This window comes from Cricetulus griseus, assembly GCF_003668045.3.
Source record: "Cricetulus griseus strain 17A/GY chromosome 1 unlocalized genomic scaffold, alternate assembly CriGri-PICRH-1.0 chr1_1, whole genome shotgun sequence".
Lineage (NCBI taxonomy): Eukaryota > Metazoa > Chordata > Mammalia > Rodentia > Cricetidae > Cricetulus > Cricetulus griseus.
This window is the reverse complement of record NW_023276807.1, coordinates 219,817,605-219,840,120: the sequence shown is the minus strand read 5'-3', so window position 1 is coordinate 219,840,120 and position 22,516 is coordinate 219,817,605. Positions and strand designations below refer to the sequence as shown.

Genomic DNA, 22,516 nt, shown 5'->3' with positions numbered 1-22,516 from the left:
TATGCAGACAGAAGCTGCCTGTGGCTCATGGCCATTCTCCCTTGGGCCTCCAGGTGGCCTTGACCCTGCATTCCCAGGCTATTCTATTTATGAGACATGGGCAGAAGAATGCAAGTCCTGTATCCTGAAAATGGTGCTTTGCTGTGACAGGGTGGCTGAGAGTGAGGCTCCAGGGGAAGCAAAGGAGGCCTGGTCTCTTCCCTATCACAAACCAGGAAGGGCAACCTAAAGTCTGATTCCACAGCCCTAATTTATGCCTCTTCCTAAAACACCTGCCCAGGGTATGTCTTATCTCTGCAGCAGGAGAAAGGCTTTTTGCTCTCTAGTTGAGTCCATAGTGGGGCCTATCTCAGAGGCTGAAGCAGATGGTGAAACCCCTGCCTGAAAGCAGGAGATTCTCTCTCTCTCTCTCTCTCTCTCTCTCTCTCTCTCTCTCTCTCTCTCTCTCTCTCTCTCTCGCTCTCTCTCTCTCTCTCTCTCTCTCTCTCTCTCTCTCTCTCTCTCTCTCTCTCTCTTTCTCCACACACACACACACACACACACACACCTGGTTACAAGGGGCTGATGGGAGTGAGGGACTGGAGACAGGCCAAGATGCCAATGGGGCTTCCTGGGGTCTCTGGTCCAAACCTGTGGGCCACAGAAGTTTGTGTCTGGGGGCCTGCTGCTCTGAACTCCTATCATCCATCTTGAAAAGCCCCTAGGACCACCACCAAGAGATAACACAGTGAGCCGAAGCCCAAGGTAAGGGTAGGGAAGAAGAGTTAGGACTGACCTCAGACATAAGCAAGAAACCACTGGCTTTATTTAGAAGCTGTTGGTCACTTGATGGAAAGGCATTTATGGTACAAAATTACAGTAGTTTGGTTCTTCGTACAACATAAATCATCATCTTTACTATTCATTACAGGGTCTTTGGATTTTTAATTCCCATTTAATATGCACCAAATCACTGTAATCTTGAAATCAACATCACTCCATGTGAGCTCATATGTACATGACCCACACACCCGTGTTATTCCCACCTCTCCCCAACACTGTGAGTGAGTGTCCACAGCCCAACAGGAAGGCACAACAGACTTAAAGAGAAAGATGCTTTGGGTAGTGTCTGGGGCTGGAAGCACAAGCTAGACACTGGTCCCCGGAAAGGCACTAGAGATGGCCCTATAGTCTCTGACCTGAAGAGGACTGGGCCTTGAGGCACAAGAAGCTCCAAATTACCCTCCATGAGCAACATACAGCACAGGCAGTTTGGGCAGGAAGGCCAATGCTATGTGAGCCACTCACCTGCTTCCCACACAGAACCTCTAAGGCATGAGAAGTGGTGGAGAAGACCACAGATGCGCTCCTCAAGGGCCGTGTCACTAAACACAGCCCAGACACAATGACCCTTAGACCTGGGATCTGGCACCCAACTACATACCCAACTACATACCTTTCCTCCCACTACCTGATATTTTAGCGACCATGACCCCTAGATATCACCACTTTCCCAGCTCCAAGTTAGTGTTAGTCTGCTCCGAAAAGCGTTTAAGTAATGGATCAAGGCTGCAGCTGGCCTCTCTGGCCTTATCTAGTGTAGCAGCCCAGGAAGAGCAAGAAGACATGTAGGTCACAGTACAACACAGGGGCAGCAAGCCCTGCAGGCTCCAAGGACCTAAGCACCATGTCTTAAGACCCACCCTGAAGTGCCAGCTTTCCCGAGTTCACCTCCCTGCCCTCAGGTCCTCTCAGCCACAGGGACGACTCATAAAAAACACCCATGAAGATAAACTTGCCAGCATGAGGCCCCAAACTTCCCTCTCATTAAATCCCATCCATACTGAGCACCAAGGTACACGAGAGCATCAGAGCCTTCTGTGAAGACATACTGCCCTTATAGAAGAGCTGGCCCCAGCATCAAGCATTCAAGGCCACGGGCAGAGCATCCTGGACCAGAAACCTTTGGGCAGTTACCCGTGAAGCTGGAGTGCTTCACCTGAGGGTGTCCTGAAGGGCTCTGTGGGAATGGTGATTTTCACCAAGGGGGGTGAAAAGGGCTGGGGGGGGACACCTCAGGTCCAAGGAACTGGGAGGAATATGGGAGCCGGGGAGGAGAGATGGTCCCAGAGCCACCAGACAACAGCTGGCCAACACATCACTCAGGACATGCCCTGCTCTGGAGAGCCCCAGCTAACAAGATGAAGTCAACAGTCCCCAAGTGGAAGACAGCACAAGGCTCCTTCCCCCAGCATAGCAGTACTGGGTTAAGCCTACAGGGACTTCTCTCCTAACATGCACTGCAAGGCCATCCCAAAGGAGGTGCTTGGGGCTCTGGCCCCTTCAGAGAATGACTGCCCTGATCTCTAGGGGACACTGTGGATGCTGACAGGGCAAAACCTCTAACTGAGGCACAATGGGGAGAACTTCTGTGCTGGCCACAAGAGCAAGCCAGGCAGGACTGGCAGTGCTAACTCAGTACCACACACCCAGAGGGTATCCCCAAAATGCCGGCTGAAGGAGCTGGAGGATTGGTGCCTGCCTCTAGCTGGCAGCTCCAGACAGCTGTGCTGTTCCAGAAGGGATGGAGGCAGGCTCTCCTGGCGGACCCTGTGCTAGCCCAGACCCCCTGGTGACGCTCAACTCCCTGGCTGGGACTTCTGTGCAGACACAAGGCAGGGTCTGCTGCACCTCTGCCAGGGAGCCCCCTATCCTTCTCTGTTGCCCTAAGCCAGCCTCTGGGCAAGGTCTGGGCAAGCAGGTGTAGTGAAGTTTATACTGGGCTAATCAGACAACACAGACTGTCAAGTGCCAGCAATATTCATTAGCATGGGAGGCCCCAAGGCCAGGGGAGGCTGAGGTGTTTGAAGAGCTTGGGAGCTTGGGAGCCTGCGAGCCTGCTGCTACTTCCCTTAAGAGGCTTAAATCCTCACTGAAACAATTCTTGAACAAAGGTTTTCTGGGTGTGGTTCTTAAGGGTCTCGGAGGCAGGCACACTCTGTGAGTGAGAGGCCAGCCTGTCCTATGAAGTGAGTTTCAGGACAGCCAGGATTGTTATGCAGAGAAAAATCAACAGATTCTGAGGGTCAAAACTTACAGCAAGTTGCCAAGAACACCTGGTGTAAATTCTGACATAGGGCTTCCGTTCTGAGCTGGAGGACAGGGCAGGGCCTGGGACAACAGGGCCTGGGTGACCTCAACATGACCACTCAGCTCCCCACACACTCTGGGACTCAGAGGCCACACATATCCTAGCAAGGAGGTGGTGGGTAATGCCCTGGGCTATGCCATGGCTGCAGCACATATCTGAGGGAGGAAAACAGAGGACAGCTCTCCTCTCACTGCCTACCTGTCCAGCTGCTGGCCCCCAGGTGTAGTCAGGGTTTAGCAATTGTCATAGAACCAAACACTACCCAGCTGTTCCCTGAAACATGGCAGATCCAAACAAGGTATTAATGACTTGAGCTGTGTCAAGCCCCAGGGTCTGCCTTCACGCCAGTACCGATAAGGCCATGGTGTATCTGCAATCAAGCAACACAAGGTGGCTTCATTTGATGGCCAAGCAGCCACCATCCAAGAAAGAGGCTGCAGCTCCAGGTATCCAGTGGCCAGTAAGTGCAAGGCAGGCCCCGAGCAAATATTCTGGGACAGACAATGAGTGTGGTTCACGGATTATTTCAGCTTTTGAAAAGAATAAATTAAATAAATATAGTTCAAGCATCCTGTTAAGAAATGAACAGACAACAGAAGAGACCCTCTGGTGTAAAGACTGGATGCCTGCAAAGATGCCTCCCAGGCAGCCTGTGTGCTACACAGGAGGGCAGGACATGGTTTAGGGAGCATGAAGAGGCAGCTGGTACTTGGAGGGCAGTGTGGGTGCTGGTCCCCAGGCAGGAGAATCAATTCCTGTGTGTGAAGGGCAAGACACTAGTTAAGATCATTATTTAAATTAAGACATTAGTAACGTCAGCAGAATAAGGAAAAGGGAACCCCAACAAACCAGGCTGGGACCCCTTCACTTCAAGCAGTCAGGAGGAGCCGGCCTGACTCCAGCCCTGCCACCCAGCTACCATCCCACAAGTCTCTGGGCTCCCAGAACCTTCCACCCCCAACTGGAGGAGCACGGCTGAGGAGCCTCCGCCTTCATCAAGTAGAGGAAGAAATGCAGCTTCCAGATCCCCAGGGAGCACAGAGAACCAGGTTGTCCACCATCCCTGAATCGTGCAAAAAGCATTCATGGCCCTGCTTCCATGGAAGGGGTGTCCTCCAGGGAGGTACCAGAAGGTTTCCCCCTTCCCATCACTGTCTACCAGGAGAGGTGCAATTCAGCTGGCCCAGGACTTCCGATTCTCAGGGTTCTTGTGGCTCCTGTCGCCCTTGGCCAATGCAGCTGTCAGTGAGGCCAGGTTGGTGGCAGAGCCCGAGATGGTAGCACTCCTGCGGACTTCTGAGGCTCCCTGAGGCTGGAGCCCTGCACTGCGCCTGCGCCCGGGGCCTGCTGCTCTTCTGACTCGGCCAGGCCTTACCAGCAGTCCATAGCCAGGGTTGCACCTGAAGTACTGCTTCCCGCCAATGGAGCCGTCATTCTTTCCTGCAGGAAAGGGAGGGAGCATCATGGAAGAGCCTGTCACACACACAGCCACCTCCCTTACCGTGCCCATCATGCTGCCAACTCCATGCCACCACCCAACCCAGGAAAATAGGTGGTTCAGTCACTGCCATGGTTCAACAGGGTCCAGGCAAACCAGTGAGCCTGGAACCAGGGCAGTAGCCTCTCAAGACAGCAAACAGTGGTCACCAGGGACAGACAACCCCTTAGTCCCGCAGTATCAAGAATGAGATAACAAGCCTTGCACAAAGACCTGCTGAGGACCAGGGAGGCCATCAAGTCAGAGCTGGCTCTTGCTCCTCCAGGGGCACCAGTCCCTTTCCTGAGAGTGCAAACATGAGCCTAGGAGAGCAGGTGACCCGGGCTCAACCAAAAACCTCCCCAGAGTATGCCAGTAGATGCCGCACAGTAGGTTGGCAGATGCTAAACTGGGGTGTCAAGAACTTTAAGAGTGACAATTTCCTGACAGGTGAATAGGGGGTGTTATAGGGAGATGGAGTAGACCGGGAAGAACCCACCTGGAAGCCATGGTAACCAGGTGATCTTTTAGCATCCACCCTGCCTGCTCTTCTCGGGAAGTAGGCCAGGTCTTGCAGTGGTTGCTCTACCTCTCTACTTCTCAAGCATCCTTATACATCGCTGTTTTGGTCACTAACATGACTCTCTTAACTGGCTACCTCTCCCCAGCTCCACCTCATCCATCCAGTCTCAGCAAAGGAAGGGCTGGCTGCCTGCAGACCACAGCTCAGTCTCGGGAATCACTTGAGACCCTTCCCTGACAACTCAGGGACTTGCGCTTCTTGACCTCTTCTGATGCCACACACTGTCACCTTGGCACTCCTCCCTAAATCCCCCCACAACCATCTGTCCTTGGCTGCAGCTTCTACACATCTTCCCCAACCCTGACCACTGTTTCCCACACCTCCCACAACCTTAACCATCACCCGCTCCAGCCCACACAGCTGTCACCCTCACAGTGGCCTTCCTGTTCTCTTCACTCCCCACGTATGTTCAGCAAGGGTGATCTTTTGAAGACCTGACCATAGGGTACTAACTCCCTCGAAGTCCTTCGATGCAGGCACCAGGTGCCCCTCAGGCCTCACAGCTGTCTTCCTGCTGGTCCTCACACACAGCAAGCTGGGCCACACCCAGGAGCACTGGGATGCTACCCTGCTTGCCCATAGTGGCAGCCACCTTCCCATCTCTGCTTCCAGCACCCTTGGTTTCTGACTAGTGCGTGGTGTTCCTGAAGCTGCCCTCCTCCATCCCCCGTCAGCACATTTGTTCCTGTGTAGCACTTGTTCCTATCAGACTGTATTTATTCCCTTAGCATTTTCTTCTCTGCACAATTAAAAGTCAAGTGGGGGATGCTACTCCCCATAGTGTGTTTGAACTGAGCACAGGAACGTGAACAAAAGCATGTGCTTAGTTAGTTCCTGCTGGGGAATTCAATTATTTGCTAATTCTCTTTTAATTCTTGAGTTCAACTGCAGACACAGAATTCTCCCTGAATCCCCCTTTGCACTTTGCAAAAAGCAGATTTGAAATTTTTTTCCAGCCTGTGCTGCAGTTAACATCTTGAACCACTTCCAATCAAGCTATTCTCTGCCAGATTATTTTTAAAGACAGTGACTTCACAGGAAGCACTCGGCTCAGGGGCAAGGGTGTCATTTTGGCCTGTGCCTGCAACCAGGGATGAAAGGGCCTGAGAGGTCACAGGCTGGTTGAGAGACACAAAACGTAGTGCTGGGCTGTAAGGGTGCCCTCCTAAAGGCTGGAGTTCACCCTGGTAACAAGTTGTTAGCTCTGGCTGAGTGTCCAGAGACTGTGGCAGGGAGCCAGCTCTCTCAGGTGGCAGCCTGAGCAGTTACTTTTGCAGGAACAGGTGGACTGTACATCTGGGTGACAGTGTCCCTGTCCTGTCCAAAACTCTAAACTCATCTCTCCCATGCTCAGACCAAGGAACTCTGCTCCGAAGGGAGACGATGCTCACAGCTGACCCTCCAGCACACTGCACAGGGCCACCACTCTGGAAACCATCTGATGTCTTCACACACTCGACACTGAGCAAGAGACATGGGCCCCTGTGTCCATGTGACTATTCCCAGCCTGCATTCAGAGTGGCCTAAGGGCACAGACATCCATGAAGGAGAATTTCTCAGCCACAAGCAGGAAGGAGCTGCAATGGCACTGCCACAGAAAGGGACCCAGGCCAAAGGTTAGGAAAGAAGCCGGGCACAAAAGTTGCCTTTACACCCAAGCCCAGATCATGGCCTCCCATTAACTTGGAAGACAAAAGCAGATTAACTGTAACCCAGGGCTGGACAGGGCACAGCTTTCAATGGGCATGAGATTTCCCTGTGAGGTGACAAATGTGTAACATTACAGATTCCAGTGATGGTGGGCAGCTCAGTAAGTATGCTCCAAACCACTGAACTGCACGTTTCATGTGGCCCAGGTTGGAAATGGGTACCAATAAAACCATTTTGGCTTGTGCCTGCAACCAGGGATAACAGTCTGCGAGGCCAGAGGGCTGGGCCCCTGGCCTAGTCCTAAAGGATAGAACACTCAGGGAAAATGTCTAGATAGAAGTCTGGCAAGGGATTCTTTTGGGCCTACCTGGCTTTCTGACCACTTCTGAGCTCTGCAGTCAGACCTGAGACTCAACATCCCACAACACTCCCACTTCATGTCACTTAGAGCCACCACTCTGGGGCGGGGGGGGGGGGGGGGGGGATGCCCTGGAGTCTCCAGAGCATTGAATTGAATGCAGCCTGGGGTGGTGCTGCTGCTTTGACTTTACAAAGAACACTAGCTGTGTTGGCAACCAACTGAGGCCCTAGGTAATGGTGAGACTACAACATGAGGCTCACTGGCTCCAGTCACCCAACCAGCCTGGGCCACACAGAGGGATGTGGTCTCAGAGAAAAAAGATTTAAAATTATTACCAAGTTTGTAGCAGTTTCCAGCGACCTTGGGTCTCTGATGGATTCTGAGACTTCAGACATGATTTATGAAGGGTCAGGAGGCTCAAAGAGAATGACTGCTGCCACTGGGCACACAGCACACCCCAGCTTCCCTTTCTGCCAGTCCACATTCAGCAGGGTCTTGTTCAGCAGGGGCACCCATAGCCCACTCACCTGAAGGCAGGTCCAGCTCCACACCAATCCACGTGCCCTCTTGGAAATCAGTGGGTCCAATGTACCTCACAATGCCTGTCTTGTTGGTGCCTACAACAACATACTCTCCCTCTCTGAGCCACTCAGGGACTTCGCTGGCCTCCTCAGAGTCGGATGTCACTTCTAGCCTCCCCGGGGCTTGTCCCCCAGCATTACTGAGCTCTTCTGAAGCCAGTGGGTTCTCCTCAGCTCCACAGGAGGTGCCCCCCAGCATGCCTGTGAAGGACTTGAGCTCTGAGGTCCGCACTTTCCGGATTCTGAATGGGGATGAGGGCACAGGAGACGTGGGTTCAGAAAGAAGGGCTGATCTGGGAACCTCCAGCTCTGTGCTCTGAGTAGGTATGGCAGGCAGTTCCTGGGGCTCCTCCTGTGCAAGTGGATGGCTCTGTGTACAGGAGAGGAGGGCCAGCTCAGGCTCTGGGGTGACCTGACTTGGGGCATGTGGGGACGCAGGCATCTGGTTGCCAGGGCCTGTGGTGTCCAGGCCTAGGGTGAACGTTTCTGACAGGGTGGCAGTGGAGACACTGTGAGAGAAGTAGCCACTGGAAGCCTCGCTCAAGGGGCTGGGGGGCCCATCCTGCCCTTCTGGGGGCTGAGTAGCCACCATGGTAGATGGAGAGGAAGACACTTTGACAGGTCTGTCGCAGATCTTTACTGCAGGGGCCACCATCTGGACCATGGACTCCAAAGCCCCACCAGGCACAGGGCTGCCTCGCTGAGCCTGCAGAAGGGCAAAAGAAGGTATATTGAGGAGAGGAGGAAAAGGCCTTCCCACCCAGTCAAAGCCCATGGGACTAGCTCTACCAGCTCTATGCTGAAGCCTGGGTAGGAGCTGTTCCTGGCTGAGGGCAGCACACATCTGATACAAACATAGTCAGAGCTTGCCTTGGCCCTGTAGCCAGACACCAAGTGAGCACTGGGCTGTACCCTGTGTTCAGGAGTAGCTGGGCAACATGGCACAAGTCCAGCTGCATCTGCAGCTTATCTTCCACAGAGCTGGCCATCCCTGTACCTGGGGACAGGGTGGTATGACATGCTCCAGGCAGCAGGAAGCAGCACACACTAAACCTTGCTATGCCCATCCCAGCTTCCCTGGTCCCAGGTAACTGTTCTATGGAAGCAGATGCCCTCACCCACCACTGTTCTCACAGGGCGACTGAAACACACGCTGAAGAGGGCAGAGGAGCACTTTTCTCTGGCCAAATCCAAAAGGTGACCTCAGCCGGAGAATCTCAAAGTGTTTTAGCAAGCACTGCAGGCACCAGGAGGAGCTGACCCCAGACAGTGCTGGCTGAGTGGGGTGCTCATGTTGGGTGACAAGGACAAGGAGGGGACCTGGGCTTCCTGTAGCCATGACTTGTTTTTCTGGCTGCTGGTGTCATGTCAGGGCTGGGGGGACTCTGATCCTGGGACATGGGCCAGGAGATGTCACTAAGCAAGGACAGAGCCAGTGGTGATGGCCTTTCACACCACTGTCTGAGTTGCCAGATGGAAGACAGACACAAAGCTAGCATGTGGCAGTGATGGCAGAGCATCTGCTGGGACCAGGGTTTGGGACGTGAGTGCAGGGTGTTCTTTCAGATAACTGAAGCTGTCTCCCAGATCTGTACCCACAGTGCCAGGGAAGACGAAGATGGGGTGGATGGGAACTGGGTGGAAGGCTGTGAAGAAAAGGGAAGCTGCATCTCAATATTTATGTACAGGAATGGTCACTTCCCATTTGAAACACAGGATTTATTTGAACTGGGAAGCAGCTAAGATCTATAAGTCTCTTCCAGTTTCTTGGCTTAACTCAGCAGTCTGATAAATCATGCATTTTCCCGTGAACTGTCATTTATATTCCTGCTTCCAGAAGCCTTCGTTACCCACAAGGCACACTTTCTGGGGAGGGAGTTAACAGCACCTCTTGAGATTAACAGCCCATTTTTGTGATGGGGCTCTCACTGAAAACTTACTCAATCTAGCAGATCAATAACTGTCATCGCCATAAATATGCTGAAAGATTAGGCAATCCTTCAATCATTTTTCTTCTGTAGCTTGGACATGCTTTATTTATTCTTTCCTACTCTAGTTAGCTATCGCTGGATGCTGGGGAGTGGGGTGGGGGGTGGGAGAACCACACTGAGCACAGAAGAAGCTGGACATGACCTGTGGCCTTGAGACAGGGTCCTTTCTGCTCACCCACTAGTAAGATTCAGTCACCCCGGTGAAAGAGAAGCAGAGACAGCCTCGGGTGAAGGGCCCACTTCAACCTCTGATGGCAGGTGGGCTTCAAGGCCCAGGGAAGTTGAAGGGCTTGCCCACAGTCCCTGTGGAAGGGACAAGCCAGGTACAGTGGTGGCACAGACCAAAGACAGTGGAAGGAAAGACGATACATCCTCCACCTGCTCCCATGCCAGCACTCCTCATGACTGGAGTTATCTGAATGTCCAAAGGTTTCGAGGCCAGGAGGATTAGCAGCATGAGCTAGCACACAGGTGGCCTTGCCAGTCAGAGTCCTGCTCCTGTTCAAAACTGCCTCCATATGACAAAGACTATGTTCCCAGCGGAGGGGACACCTTGAGAATGCTAGGACACCAGGAAGGCACTGGAGTGAAAGGGCATTTTCTAGATGGGGCACTATTGGGGAGATTTTTCTTCAAACCACTGGGTCCTGCTTGCTACTGTTTGAATGAATAAACTTTGCCTGTGAAGACACAGCACCTCCCAAGGCTGAAAGTGTGGTGGGACCACGGAGGTCCACTGTTCACGAGATGATGAGTGCAAGTAAGCTGTGGGAAATCATAGATTGTTTCCTCCCAGCTTAGCATTGGTCTTTTCACACTGATATCATGAACCAGAATGAAATGTAAAGCTGAGAATTAAGCAAATGCTCACAAGGAGGAGATGGTTCTGTTTATAGAAATCCCCTCTGCCTAGCAGTGAGCTATTAAAGCACAGACTACATTAGCAGTCAAGCACCGAAGACTTTAGCAATCATATGATTAGCAGGTTGAAAATAGCAAAGTGTAACAAGGAGCCCGTGCAGGGAGAAGACAGTGACTGACCTACATTGTAGTTAATTATCAAAGTGGGAAGCCAAGGGGGAGAGGCAGGTGTGGACAAAAGGATCCTAGTTAGTGTCAGGGCCACCTCTGCAAGTGGGACAGCCCCAACGTGGTGACTCACCTCCTCTGGCCTTGTTGCCCGGGCATCTGAGAAGGTAGGCTGCACCAAGATTCGGGGCACTGGCTGAGGAGACAAGGGTATGAGTGAGGGACCCACAAAGGGGACAGGAGCACAGAGCAGAGAGCTGCCAGCAGCCACTAGGAGACCATCACAACACTCAGGGACACCAACATACTCCTACCAATGAGACTTGTGGGTACCAGGGTTCCACACCACACAAGAAAAAGGAGCCCAGTAAAGGCTCGTCCCAGCAAAGACAAGATGCACATACAAGTATCATGCTGCTTTGCGGTCACGGACACGTACTGATCAATGATAGACTGTGAGTGCAAGTCTTTACATGAAGTAACTGGGACAGGAGACAGGAGCTGGAGACACCCTGAGCCTGGGTGAGCACACAACATGTCACAGGATTGAGAAGGAAGTTTCTCTGGCTGGAGCCAAGCATACAAGGACATATGGGCAGCCTTGGGCAGCCCAAACTAACCGAGCTAGGGGAAGAAGAGAGGTCACTTGACTCCTGAGCAAAGCAAGCAGAAGACAGCAAAGAGTCACAATGCCTCGCCAACAGTGCAATGCAGACTCAGAGGAGAGACAGCTGAAGTCAAGTAGACATAGCAATAAGAAAATTCCAGCACCAGAGCAGGTGAGGGGAAAAGAGCCCAAAGGAGGGGATGAAATATCACAGCAGAACACTTCTTGACTTACAGACACGTGACTCAAGGAGCGTTAGAGGACAGCTGAGAATCTGGGTAAGAGCATGAAGTCAGTAGGAGGAAGCAGGAGCAAGTTCATCTTACGGTGAGTTCGGCAGTGGGACACACAGGCAGCGGTGCGAAGGTCTCTGGAAGAAACCAGGGGCTCACCATTTCTGCCTCCAGCTCTTGCCAAGTCTGGCTTCAGGTGCTCCCTTCCCCAACTCTGCTCACTCACCACTAGAGAGCAACAACCAGACAGAGCAGGCACTGCATCGGCTGCCCTTCCCCTATCCAGTTGGAGGGAATGAATGCTGGCCTCAGCCCTACTATGGGCTACCTAATACCATTCTGACCTAGGAAGGCTGAAGTATTTACCAAAGGACCCCAGGAAGAAAAGCCTGGGGTTATGGCCAGTCACCCAACATGGAAATGTGAACTAACCAAGCCTCCATTCAGTTCGGTCCAGTTCCCAGGGTCAGAGGCCCTGAGAATTCCATGTAGTTCTGACTGTTTAGACAGGGACTTCAGGCCTAAGCATGACTGCCTGCCTTCCCTCAACTGCAAATAACACACAGGTGTATTTTGGCAAAGGTGATGCCAGAGCCACGTGGGACCCAGGGCTGCTTTTAGAAAACAAGTAAGTGTCACTATAGAGGCCCTCTACTGACAGTGGCGGGACAGCTCAGGGACAGTGCTGAGGAAAATGCAGACAGGAGCAGGATGGAAGGGCCAGGGCATGCAGACCGATAGACATTTCACTCTGCAAACTCTGGGGGTAAAAGCCGGGGGAGTGAAGGGCATGTGTGGCTTAGAGAATGACAAGGGAGGGTGTCCTCTAGCAGTAGGGCCACTGCCATGTAGCTCAAAGAGCCTGAACTCCATCCAAGACCCCCTGCCACTTCCTCCACAGATCCAACGTCCCCCCAGACAGGAAGGTTTTCAGGGTGTTTCTTAGTAAAGACAGTACAAGGGTTATTTCTCATGCTCAGACTGCAAGTTTCATACTTCAGTTGGGTCTGACTGAAAACAGATGAGATTTGGGGTGCAGAATTGTCCCACTGAGATGGAAACTGCCACCATTAGAGCATGAAAATATAGAGAGGCCTAGCAGGTGGTCACCCAGCATGGGCGTTTGCTGACATGAGCATGGAAGCATGTTCACGTTCCTCATGACTCAGCAACTGCAAACTCCCGTGGCTCCCTAACAAAACAGACAGACCAAGCCCTGGTTCCCACATGAAACCATTCTGACAGACTCTCAAGGTCTCAATGTCAGCACGCATTTTCTCATTGGGAAGTGGCAATCTGTTTGGGGGGAGGGGCGGGTATGTGTAAGCAAGTAACTAAAATGCAGATTGTAGAACAGATACTGGAATGGAAGGTTCTAGGGTAGAGGGAATGCAGAGAAGGGGCTGCTGACAGATCCAGAGTGACCATGTGGGGCCTGCCTGAGCAGCACGGCAGGCAGCAGAGGAAGGGACTGTGTTTGAGCCCCCAGGAAAAGCTACTCCTTCTGGGTCTTGAGCAGCCCCAGCAGAAGAAGTGTCAGTGCTGCAGGGAAAGTCTTAAGTCCACAAAGAGCTACTGCTGGTTCTGAAAGTGGCACCGGTGAGGAGGATGCTTCGGGGGACTGATTAGAAAGAGAAGACACTAGATGTGAGGAGACCAATTAAGACATCATTTCAGTGGTTCTATGGAGAGCTGAACTTGAACAAGAAGAAAAAGACACAGAAATGGACATCCAGGCACAGGAGGGAGATGAATGTTTGGAGGCTGGAGAAGTCAGAAATAGCACTAGACTAAGAGATAGCAGGCAGACAAAGTATCCCATGAACTGTGTGCATCCACACACACAGGCATGGTGGGCAGGGCTGAGCCTTTCATGTTTAAAGAGGGACTGTGGTGACTAAGGGTACCAGATACATCTACAAACTACGCCTGACCTTATGTGAGCCACTGCTCCTTCACACACAATAGCTTCACCCTCCAAGCCCAGCTGTTTGCATTTTAATGCTCTTTTCCATATTCCCTGCACAGACATCACCTCTATTTCAGGAGCTCCAAACATTTCGGATCTTAAGTTCATTAATCCTTACGACACATCTGGTAACTATTAATAAAAATGACTACAAAGTATTTCACAACCATAAATATTAAGAAGTCCCATGAGAAAGGTGAATACAATAATCTGTTTCCCGCTCCAGGACCCAGGGAGCATAGCCACTGCCGAAAGCACTGTGGCAGGTTTGAGTCGGTGACACACAGGAGCCTCTCTCTGTATAGTCTGCTGAGCATTGCTGAGACCCGACAAAGCCCTGCTCAGCCACCACAGCCTGGCATCGTTTCAGGGAAAGGGTACCAGTCACTTCTAAGATCAAAGTGTTAATCCTGGCTTCATGAACACCCACTCCCTTCCCTACGCCACACACACACACACACATTTGGCAGTACCTTGCAGGACCCTGCACTACCTGTGCCTCTGTCTGTGGAGCTCAGAAGGAACATCTTGCCCTCAATGAGTTTGCTGTCTTTATGTTTTCTGAATGAATAAACACGGACATCAGTTACTTAACAAACAGCACAGAGAATGAAACAGACAGTGGGAAAACACAGATCCTCATAAATTCTAGCATAGACCTGGTAAAAGGAACAAGAGGTTGGCCCAAGAAAAGGTTATTTACTTTAAACTTATTGAATACTGAATTTTCAGATACATTTTTCTTATTTAACATTTGCCAACTACCCTGAATTAGATCAAAATTGTGCCTAAATATAATACTCAGCTTGTATTCTAATAAATATTAATCAATGATTTAAATCCAAATAGAGAAAATTAGTTTCTTACGAGTTGTAAATTTTATTTTTTGCTGCAAATAATAAGAAGCCAACATCTCACCTTCCTGATGACATGAGGAAAACTTAAGCAAACAAAGCCTAGACACGTTAGCGGTTAGAAACATCTAGCTTTTAAAAATTCTGATGAAGGCAGTGCCTGCTTCCAGATGCACACACTTACAGAAGACCAAGCTGCAGCTGAACCTTATCAATGGAGATCTGCGTCTAAAGACTATATTCATCGGGGAGGGGGCTCTGCCTGAAGGATGGGGAAGCAGTAAGGGCAGATGCGTGCTCAGGGAAGGCTCTGGCCTGGCTGAGGGGCATCTGGAACCATGGTGGCGTTGATACCTTCAGTGCCTGGTGTCAGCCACATCCATGTCCCCATAGCTAACTTCTACTTTATACTCTGTGTGTCAGCCATGATGATGCCGGTGTTTTACCCATCTGTTGGCTCTATTTCAAACAGAGAAGTGGGTGTTCTGACAGACACAACAGTGCCCTTGGATTACCCTGTCACCAGCACAAGGTACACATATGAAGGTGGTGATCCAACCACATGTGTTCTCTAGGTGACTACATGTTGGGTGAGGTGGGAAGGGGCAGGCTGATCACTATAGGTCCTTGTCAGCACTATTTACCCTGCCTGCCATATGGCTCTGTCAATCACAGAGCCCAAGTGTCAATCACAGGAGGTGACTTGAGATGTCTGACAAACACAACAATCCCTGTGAGGGCTTTACGCATACCTGAATAGTCTTCCCACTACCTTCCAGATTCTGCCTTGCAGACCCAGCTGGGGGAGCATCCTAACACATGGCCTTGGCTTTCTAACTCCCTGTTCTGAAGCAGCCCACGATCCCCCTACCCGTGGCCATCTTTTAAAACAGGAATGAGCTGCGTAAGTCAGGTTCCTTCAAATACTGTCCTGACTCTGTGATTTGATGAACACTATTACTTGGTGATGCTGAATCAAACTGAGCTGAAATCCATGCAGCTCATGCTGAGTAGAGCTCAGGCTCCAAGCCTACCTGGGTCTCAAGTTTCCTCAACAAGGTGGCATTATGGGACAGTGGTGCTGGCAAAACCCCTGCAGCCACACTACCCAAAGGGGCAGGAGTGGGCACATAAGCAGCAAGGGAGCTGTGCCTGTACTGGTAGGAGGTCAATGTGATGTTAACCCTTTCATTGCCTAGACTAATCAATGTCCCACGTGGTCTCAAGCTCTGAAGCACAGCACCAGCTTCATGGGAACACAGACTTGCAGACACATGAAGAAAGCTATCATGGCAAATTAATTCAATCTGACTAATTAGAGAGCAGGAAGTCCTTTCAATTACTGTATGTGATGTCTGAGAAACACACTTGAACACGGGTGCGGTTTCATTAATTGTAGTTCATTATTTTCCAGATTCGTTACTAAATGTGCCTCAGAAGGTCAAAGACAGCAATTTTGTCAGCTGCCACCTCTTTCCGTGCACTATCTTTGCATTTCTGGAACTCAGACAGAAACTGATTACAACCAGTACTGCACTCGATGAAAATGAGAAGCCAACTCTTTATGCCTGCACTCACACAAAGAAGACTGCACACAACTTACAAGTGGGAGAATCTTGTTTGTAAAAAAGGAACTATGAACTTTCATTGCAAGAGAAAAGATTGCAAGCAGACAGTTCTGAGTCACAAAGCCAGTTACCAGAAGCATCTGGCCTGCTCTCTTGAATCAGAAGCAGTGACCAGACATCTACCTTCTAGTGCCATGCCCTACATAAGGGGAGAACAGAACACTCCTGCCTGCAGATGCCAAGGACACTGATGCAGAGGGGTTTGGGCAGTATTCGGTCTCTCATTACAAACCTATATTTCTCTCCCGCCTGATTTGCCCTGCTGATAGAAATGTGAGGAAGACTCAGGGCCTCTTCTACCCTCAGACATTACCTGGGTTAGTGTATCTTCTCAGAACAACAGGAGTCTGAGTTCTGTTTTAGAGAACCTATAGGTACCAACTGCCTATGATTACTGTGTCTCAGAGCTGTCACTATTCTCTATTAATTTCAATCCCATTTCCCTGTGACACACTTCATCAAAATCACCCTTGTCGTTCTTCCCCCATGGAATTGTCACCAGGGTACTGCAGTCAGCTGTGGGGTCAAGTAACCAGTCCCTCAATCCTTCCTCATGGATCATTTCAATTTACTCCAAAATAATGTCACCTTGTGCGGCTGTTTCCAGCAGTCTCAAAGGCTCCAAAGTTTTTGTCTGCTGATGGCTCCAGAGAACCCAGAGTGATGGGACTGTCTCAAAGGAAGTGCTAAGTCTCCAAACTAAACTGTAACCCTCATATAGGAAGCCATTTGATTCCTCTCTTAGGAGAGGAAGTGAAAGATGGGTTCTGATGACAAAAGGCTCTGCTTCTCTTCATACTGCAAGCCGTGAGTAGTGTTGCTCTCTATCTGCATCTCTAAGTCCCAGCAACATCAGCAACAGAACCACCTATCTTCCTACCCTGCAGAACTAGTGCTGATCCGCTGAGGTGTGTGTCACTACCGATAGGCTTTTTCTGGGCTTCGTCTTGGGTGACGTTCTAAACATCTCAACATCGGATTGCTTTAAGGAACATTGGAAGCAAATAAAATCTCAGGTTACTTGTACAGAGCTAAGCTGTTGCCAACATCATGTAGACAAAGTGATAGCAGAGCCAGGCAGCAAGCAGGGTCATTGAGTATCGGTCATGGAGTTCATTCTGCAATAAGCAGGGGACAGGTATGCAGTCCCTTTAGCTCCACAATGCCACTAAGTCCTCCCACAATAAGGGAAGTGTGAGTGGCAGCCACTAACGTGGAGCTGCACTGTATGACCTGGTGCTTGGTGGCGGAAGAGTGGCTTCTTTCAGTGCCAGGGCTCTGCCTTAGGCCTTATACAGTTAACATTTTGTTTGTGCCTCAAATGCTGACACCCTATAACTAAGAAATATGCAGAGGATAGCTAAAATGTAAGTTTAAAAAAAAGAAACTACTCAAAAATAATCCTGGGGATTTTAAAACAAATTTTTAGAAATGAAGCTTGAAGCGCCCCCATTTTGATCATGGTGTTTCATCACAGCAATAGTAACGAAAACAGTGGTGCTCTGGTAGAAGCGCACCTTTTAAATGAGATAAGCCAGTTCCACATTGCCAAGCTCAGGACATTACTATCCTACCCACTCCCCTGAAGGCCCCTGGGAGACAACACAGAGATGAAGAAGATACTGCCACAGGAGGTAGGGCAGACTAACCCAGAAATGCTAAAACTGGAGTAGGCCTTCAAGGGAACATTTTGAGTAACTGAATTCCACTCTTGCCCTGGCTTGCACCAGCGGAACAGAAAGTCAGAGGCCAAGGCTATAAACAAGATGACCCCATTTTGGGAGAACCCACAGGAAGAGTTTTTTTAAGTCAAAATCTCAACCACAAGGTATACAAGATTTCCAAGAGAGTGAAGTAATGGAGGGAAGAGGGAGGATGGTAAATGAGCCTGGACTCTGGTCACTCTCTTCTACTGTGGCTGAAACCCCACCTCCATGGATGTGTATCCAACAAGTAGCAGCATGAAGCACATTTCAAATGACCCAAGTTGAGAGAAAACTGATGTTGACACTGTCACTTTCAATTATAATTTACATCCCACAGAGCTTTAGCAGACAGGCGGGGCAGGTGAGAGGCAGAGGCAATGGCTCGGGGCTGGAGAGAAGAGTTAAGGGGGGAAGGGAACATTTTGAGTAACTGAATTCCAGTGAAAAACCCAAGGCTTTGGGAATTTGTTTTAGTGGCATGTCCATCCACCTAGGGGAGAAGGTACATCTGGACACCTCAAGTCCACACTCACTGTACTTATCTCACCTTTAACCTAGAAACAGTGCTGTCTACACAAACGAAGAGGTCCACACACATCTCTATCTATGTGTATACAAGTAGACAGCGAGACAACTTTGTGTCTCTGACTTGCCAGGCTGATTGAGAGCAAGTGAGCCCTGCCCACTGGAGATATACTCCAGAGGGAGACAGTCAACAAGCAGAAACCTAGCAATTCCCAGGGAAAAGACATGTATCTGGTGAGGGTTGCTGTTTTCATTTGACTCATGGAGAAAGCTACTGTGAACTTAGCTGCGCTTCCATGACAGCCCGGCTCTAAACCAACGCTGGAGAGACCATAAGACATGCCAGCAATGGAAGGAAAGGCAGGGACCTAAACTCTGAATAAAATGTGCTCTGGTGTTCCTAAGATAAATGGTAGTGGGACGTCTTAGAATGGCACAGAGCAGGGGCAGGGGGTTGAGGGGAGCACACACAGACTAAAAGGAAAGCACTCAATCCCAGAGGGTGCTACAAGCCACACTAAGAATGCAGATTTGGTTTCATCTCCAGAATGTTTCAAAGCATGACCTTATGTAAGGTCCAGCTGCTTCTTATGATCACTTAAAACATGGAATGAAGTGAGCTACCCAGAGGAGAAAGCCACTTAAAGGTGAATAAATACAGAGATACCTGGACACCCAGCCAGAGAGAGGCCACCAAGGAAGACATGGTGTTAGTAACAGCAAGGTGGATCACTTTATGCAGATGAGGACAGAAACTGTAACCTTGAGGACATGGAGAGAGGTGGCTTCACAAATCATGGCTAATATTTTAGCTATAGCACCAGGCATTGTCACTAAGTCCAATGTTAATTTATATTTTCATACATTTATGAAGTATTTGTACAAGGTCAGCCTCAGCACCTCTGCTCGTGTGTGCTCAAAACTTAAGTACACTAAGAGAGCAGAGACTGCACAGAAAATCTTCCAAATCTCCAGGACAACGTCAGACTGCCTTTCTGCTCCCATCAGGGGCTTTGTCTCTAACAGGCTGCTGTTCCCTTCCCATCCAGAGCTCACGGCTTGGTACAGCAACAGTATGAGCAGAACTGAGCACTCACTGGCAACCAGGACTCTGACTTGCTTTGTTAAGAACTGAAAATAGCTAAACAGAAAGAAGCCCCTGACTCCCATTTCCTTCCATCTAGACAACTGCCTGCACCAAACAACAGCTGAAGAACGGTGGTCATCGAACTTGATGTAAAGTCACCATGGTGCTTACGAATGCAGATGAAATGCTGGTTGTCCCCAGGTGGGCTCTGGGTCACCAGAACAGGCTGGGGAAAGTGCAATTTTTTTATGTTACTTTAGTAATCAATAGACCTCAAACCATACTTTATGACACAATGACAAGTTGAAAACAGTGTAGTGTGTAAAGTGGCAAGCTACTAGGAAAGTGAGCTTTGCCTGCTGAACCCTCCAGCCACAGATGCAGCTCCTTAACTGTCATGTGACCCTGGACCTGCCTAGCTAAGTTCAGTTTAAACATTTACAAAACTGCTGTTTCATTCTGCCATCTGCTCCATGTACTGACATGCAAGCTTGTGTCACACAGGGCAGAAAGCTCTCCACATACATAGCAACTTATTGACACCAATACCACCTCTCCTGAAGATGCCTCCCCACACAGTCCTTATGAGCCACTCTGCCTCCAACAGCTACTGACCTACATTCCTGCCACTCGGACATTTGAAATATGGAGGAGCTGATGTCAAAAGACTATTTCAACAACTGCACCTACACGGCTTGTGTTTCCTCATTTATCATTCTCTGATGAGCTAATGCCTACATGACTAGAAGCTGCATCTCCAAGTGGGTTCCTTTCACCACTGCATAAAAGCAGCTTCCTGGTAGGTTAGAAAACCCTAGAACACTTTTTCTAGTACTTACTCCATTGCTAGGCAAAATTTTTAAAAAGGAATAAAGACAAGTGACCACAATGAGTCAAAGAACTGATTGTCCACTGAGAAGGAGGGGGTTAGGGGAGCCATGATTCAAGATTGTTTGAAAGAAAAATGAAATCAAGAATTAAAAATAGAATTACATTTTCTACTTGGCAACATAAACAACACTAAGTGCACCTTCATACATTTGACTACTGTTGCACTAAGTGATATCACCATAAATCACATTAGTAGCAGACTTGGCGTTTTGTTTTGGAGCAGAAAGGATAGAGTGTCAATACGTTCAAACAGCTCTGTTATCTGAAGAGAGGGGAAGAGACATTATCACAGGCTTTCCCAGGTTTAGAAGGTGGCTCTAATGCCCTGACTGAGCTGTTCCTCTACCTTCAGCTTTGTAACATCGACACATCAGGGAAACATTCACTTCGGCTTCCATACCTGGTGTCCAAGGGGAGATGACTGTCTGGCCCTTCTGTCATCACGGACAGGGAAGAGTGACTTCAGCAACTTGGGCATCTGTGGCACCAGAGACTTCACTGGGTTTAAGTAAGAGGCTGCTAAGCCACCCAGTCCTATCAACAAAACAGAAAGGAACATGACAAAATAACAACAATGACACATAACTTTTTCTCTATGCATTTGCAAAGTGTCATTTGTAAGCAAATCTAGCAGTATAAAGTACTAAAGGCATCTTGGAAATTATGAGTAGAAAAAAGATTATCACAGCTAGCCTCCACCAACTAACTGAACAGCAATAACTAAAGCCCCAAGATGCTCTAACGTGCAGAACTCCTGCCAGTGTTTGAGGGCAACCTACCTACCCTCACTCCTTGTCAATAGCTAATACAAAAGACTAACTTCTGCTCTACAGGAAAGAGAACTAGGTTTTTGTTTGTTTGGCTTGGCATAGTTTGCTTGCTTGTGGTGTTTGAGGGTTGGCTCGTTTTCAACAGGGTTTCATTACATTGTAGACTAGGCTGACCTGAAGTCAAGATATCCTCCTGTTCTGTTTCCCCAGTGCTGGTATTAAGGTGTGCCCCCATACCTGGCTATAAATCTTAAAAAGAACAGTGAGAATAATACTGTGACATTTACAAAAATAAACAATAATCTAGACAATTATTATCAAAAGTTCCTTGAAAACTAGGACTTATGAAAGCAGTCTCATAAGGAACCCAAGTCATAATTCAAAATCTTCTCCACAAAGATGATGGCAGCCTCATGTCAAACACTTAAGGATTAAGTATTACCAACCACACAGAGACCGATTCAGAAGAAATGAGAAGAACTACTTCCCAAGTCATTTTGTGAGGCCAACACAATCATGATAGTAAAACCTAACACATGTGAGGAAGTAAAAACTGAGTCATTGTGCAACACATAAGTAAAAATCCTTAAGTATTAGCAAGCCAACAGGATCACAGGGCAGTTAACCAGAAAAATGTGGGGTAAAGTCACCCTCCCAAACATACTAACACAAAGGTAATACTCCGACCACCAGGACATCCTGATGGAACTTTTCTTAAAGATGCTTAAATTTCATGGCAGTGATTGGCAGACGAAGAAAACTTACCAGGATCTGGAGACTGGTTATTTTGGGGAGAAACAGGGCGAGCTGGAGGGCCTGAAGCTATTCTGCTGGAAACTAGTGTTTGGGATACATCCTGTTGACTTTCCCATCGGCCCTGTTAAGCACAAGAACAAAAATAAGTCATTTTATTTCAAATTAGTAAGTTTACAAAAAAAAAAAAAATTATACAGTATCCCAGGGGGGAAAAAAAAAACAATTAGCATTATTTTAGCTTTACTCTCTCTACGATGGAGATCCGACTGTGTCAGCCTTCTTCAATCTTGCCACTTGCTTGTGGGGCTAATCCCCCCTCCCCCTCGTGGTAAGTCTTCACCACAGACTCCTCTCCACTTTACAACCTGTGGCTCCCAACAAGTTCACCCCACGTCCACTGCATCCCACCACCACCTCCTCAGCAGTCATGTGGGTGGGCTGCAACTGCTCCTTTAGAAGTAAATGCCCCTTAAATTCTGCCTCAGCTCCTGTGGTTGGAGATGCAATCCTCATTCCTGTATCTTCTATTGGAGCTCAGGAATGGGGTGGGCACTCCTCTTCTCAGGGTTCTGGGAAGCATTACTGAACCCCAAACTGTGAGCAGATCTTATGTTCCCTCATGTCTTCCTCACTGAGGTTAAATAACAGTTGTAATATTACTTTAAATGAGTGTTCTGCCGACAAATGA

General features: G+C 49.2%; 1 protein-coding gene across 3 annotated transcripts in view; it reads right to left on the bottom strand.

Annotated features, from left to right (window-relative positions):
* Window positions 1-783: 783 nt before the first annotated feature.
* Kif13b (kinesin family member 13B) overlaps window positions 784-22,516 on the bottom strand; it is a 148,407-nt gene continuing 126,674 nt past the window's right edge. For 2 of the 3 annotated variants that reach the window (XM_027390340.2, XM_035452359.1), the window contains 5 exons: window positions 21,838-21,949; window positions 20,703-20,836; window positions 10,936-10,998; window positions 7,729-8,488; window positions 784-4,570 (listed from right to left, as the gene is read on the bottom strand). In XM_027390340.2, the coding sequence (XP_027246141.1) occupies window positions 4,305-4,570; window positions 7,729-8,488; window positions 10,936-10,998; window positions 20,703-20,836; window positions 21,838-21,949 (1,335 nt within the window). In that variant the 3' untranslated portion in view covers window positions 784-4,304. The remainder of the gene's footprint in view (window positions 4,571-7,728; window positions 8,489-10,935; window positions 10,999-20,702; window positions 20,837-21,837; window positions 21,950-22,516) is intronic. The other variant, XM_027390341.2, reaches the window with a different exon arrangement.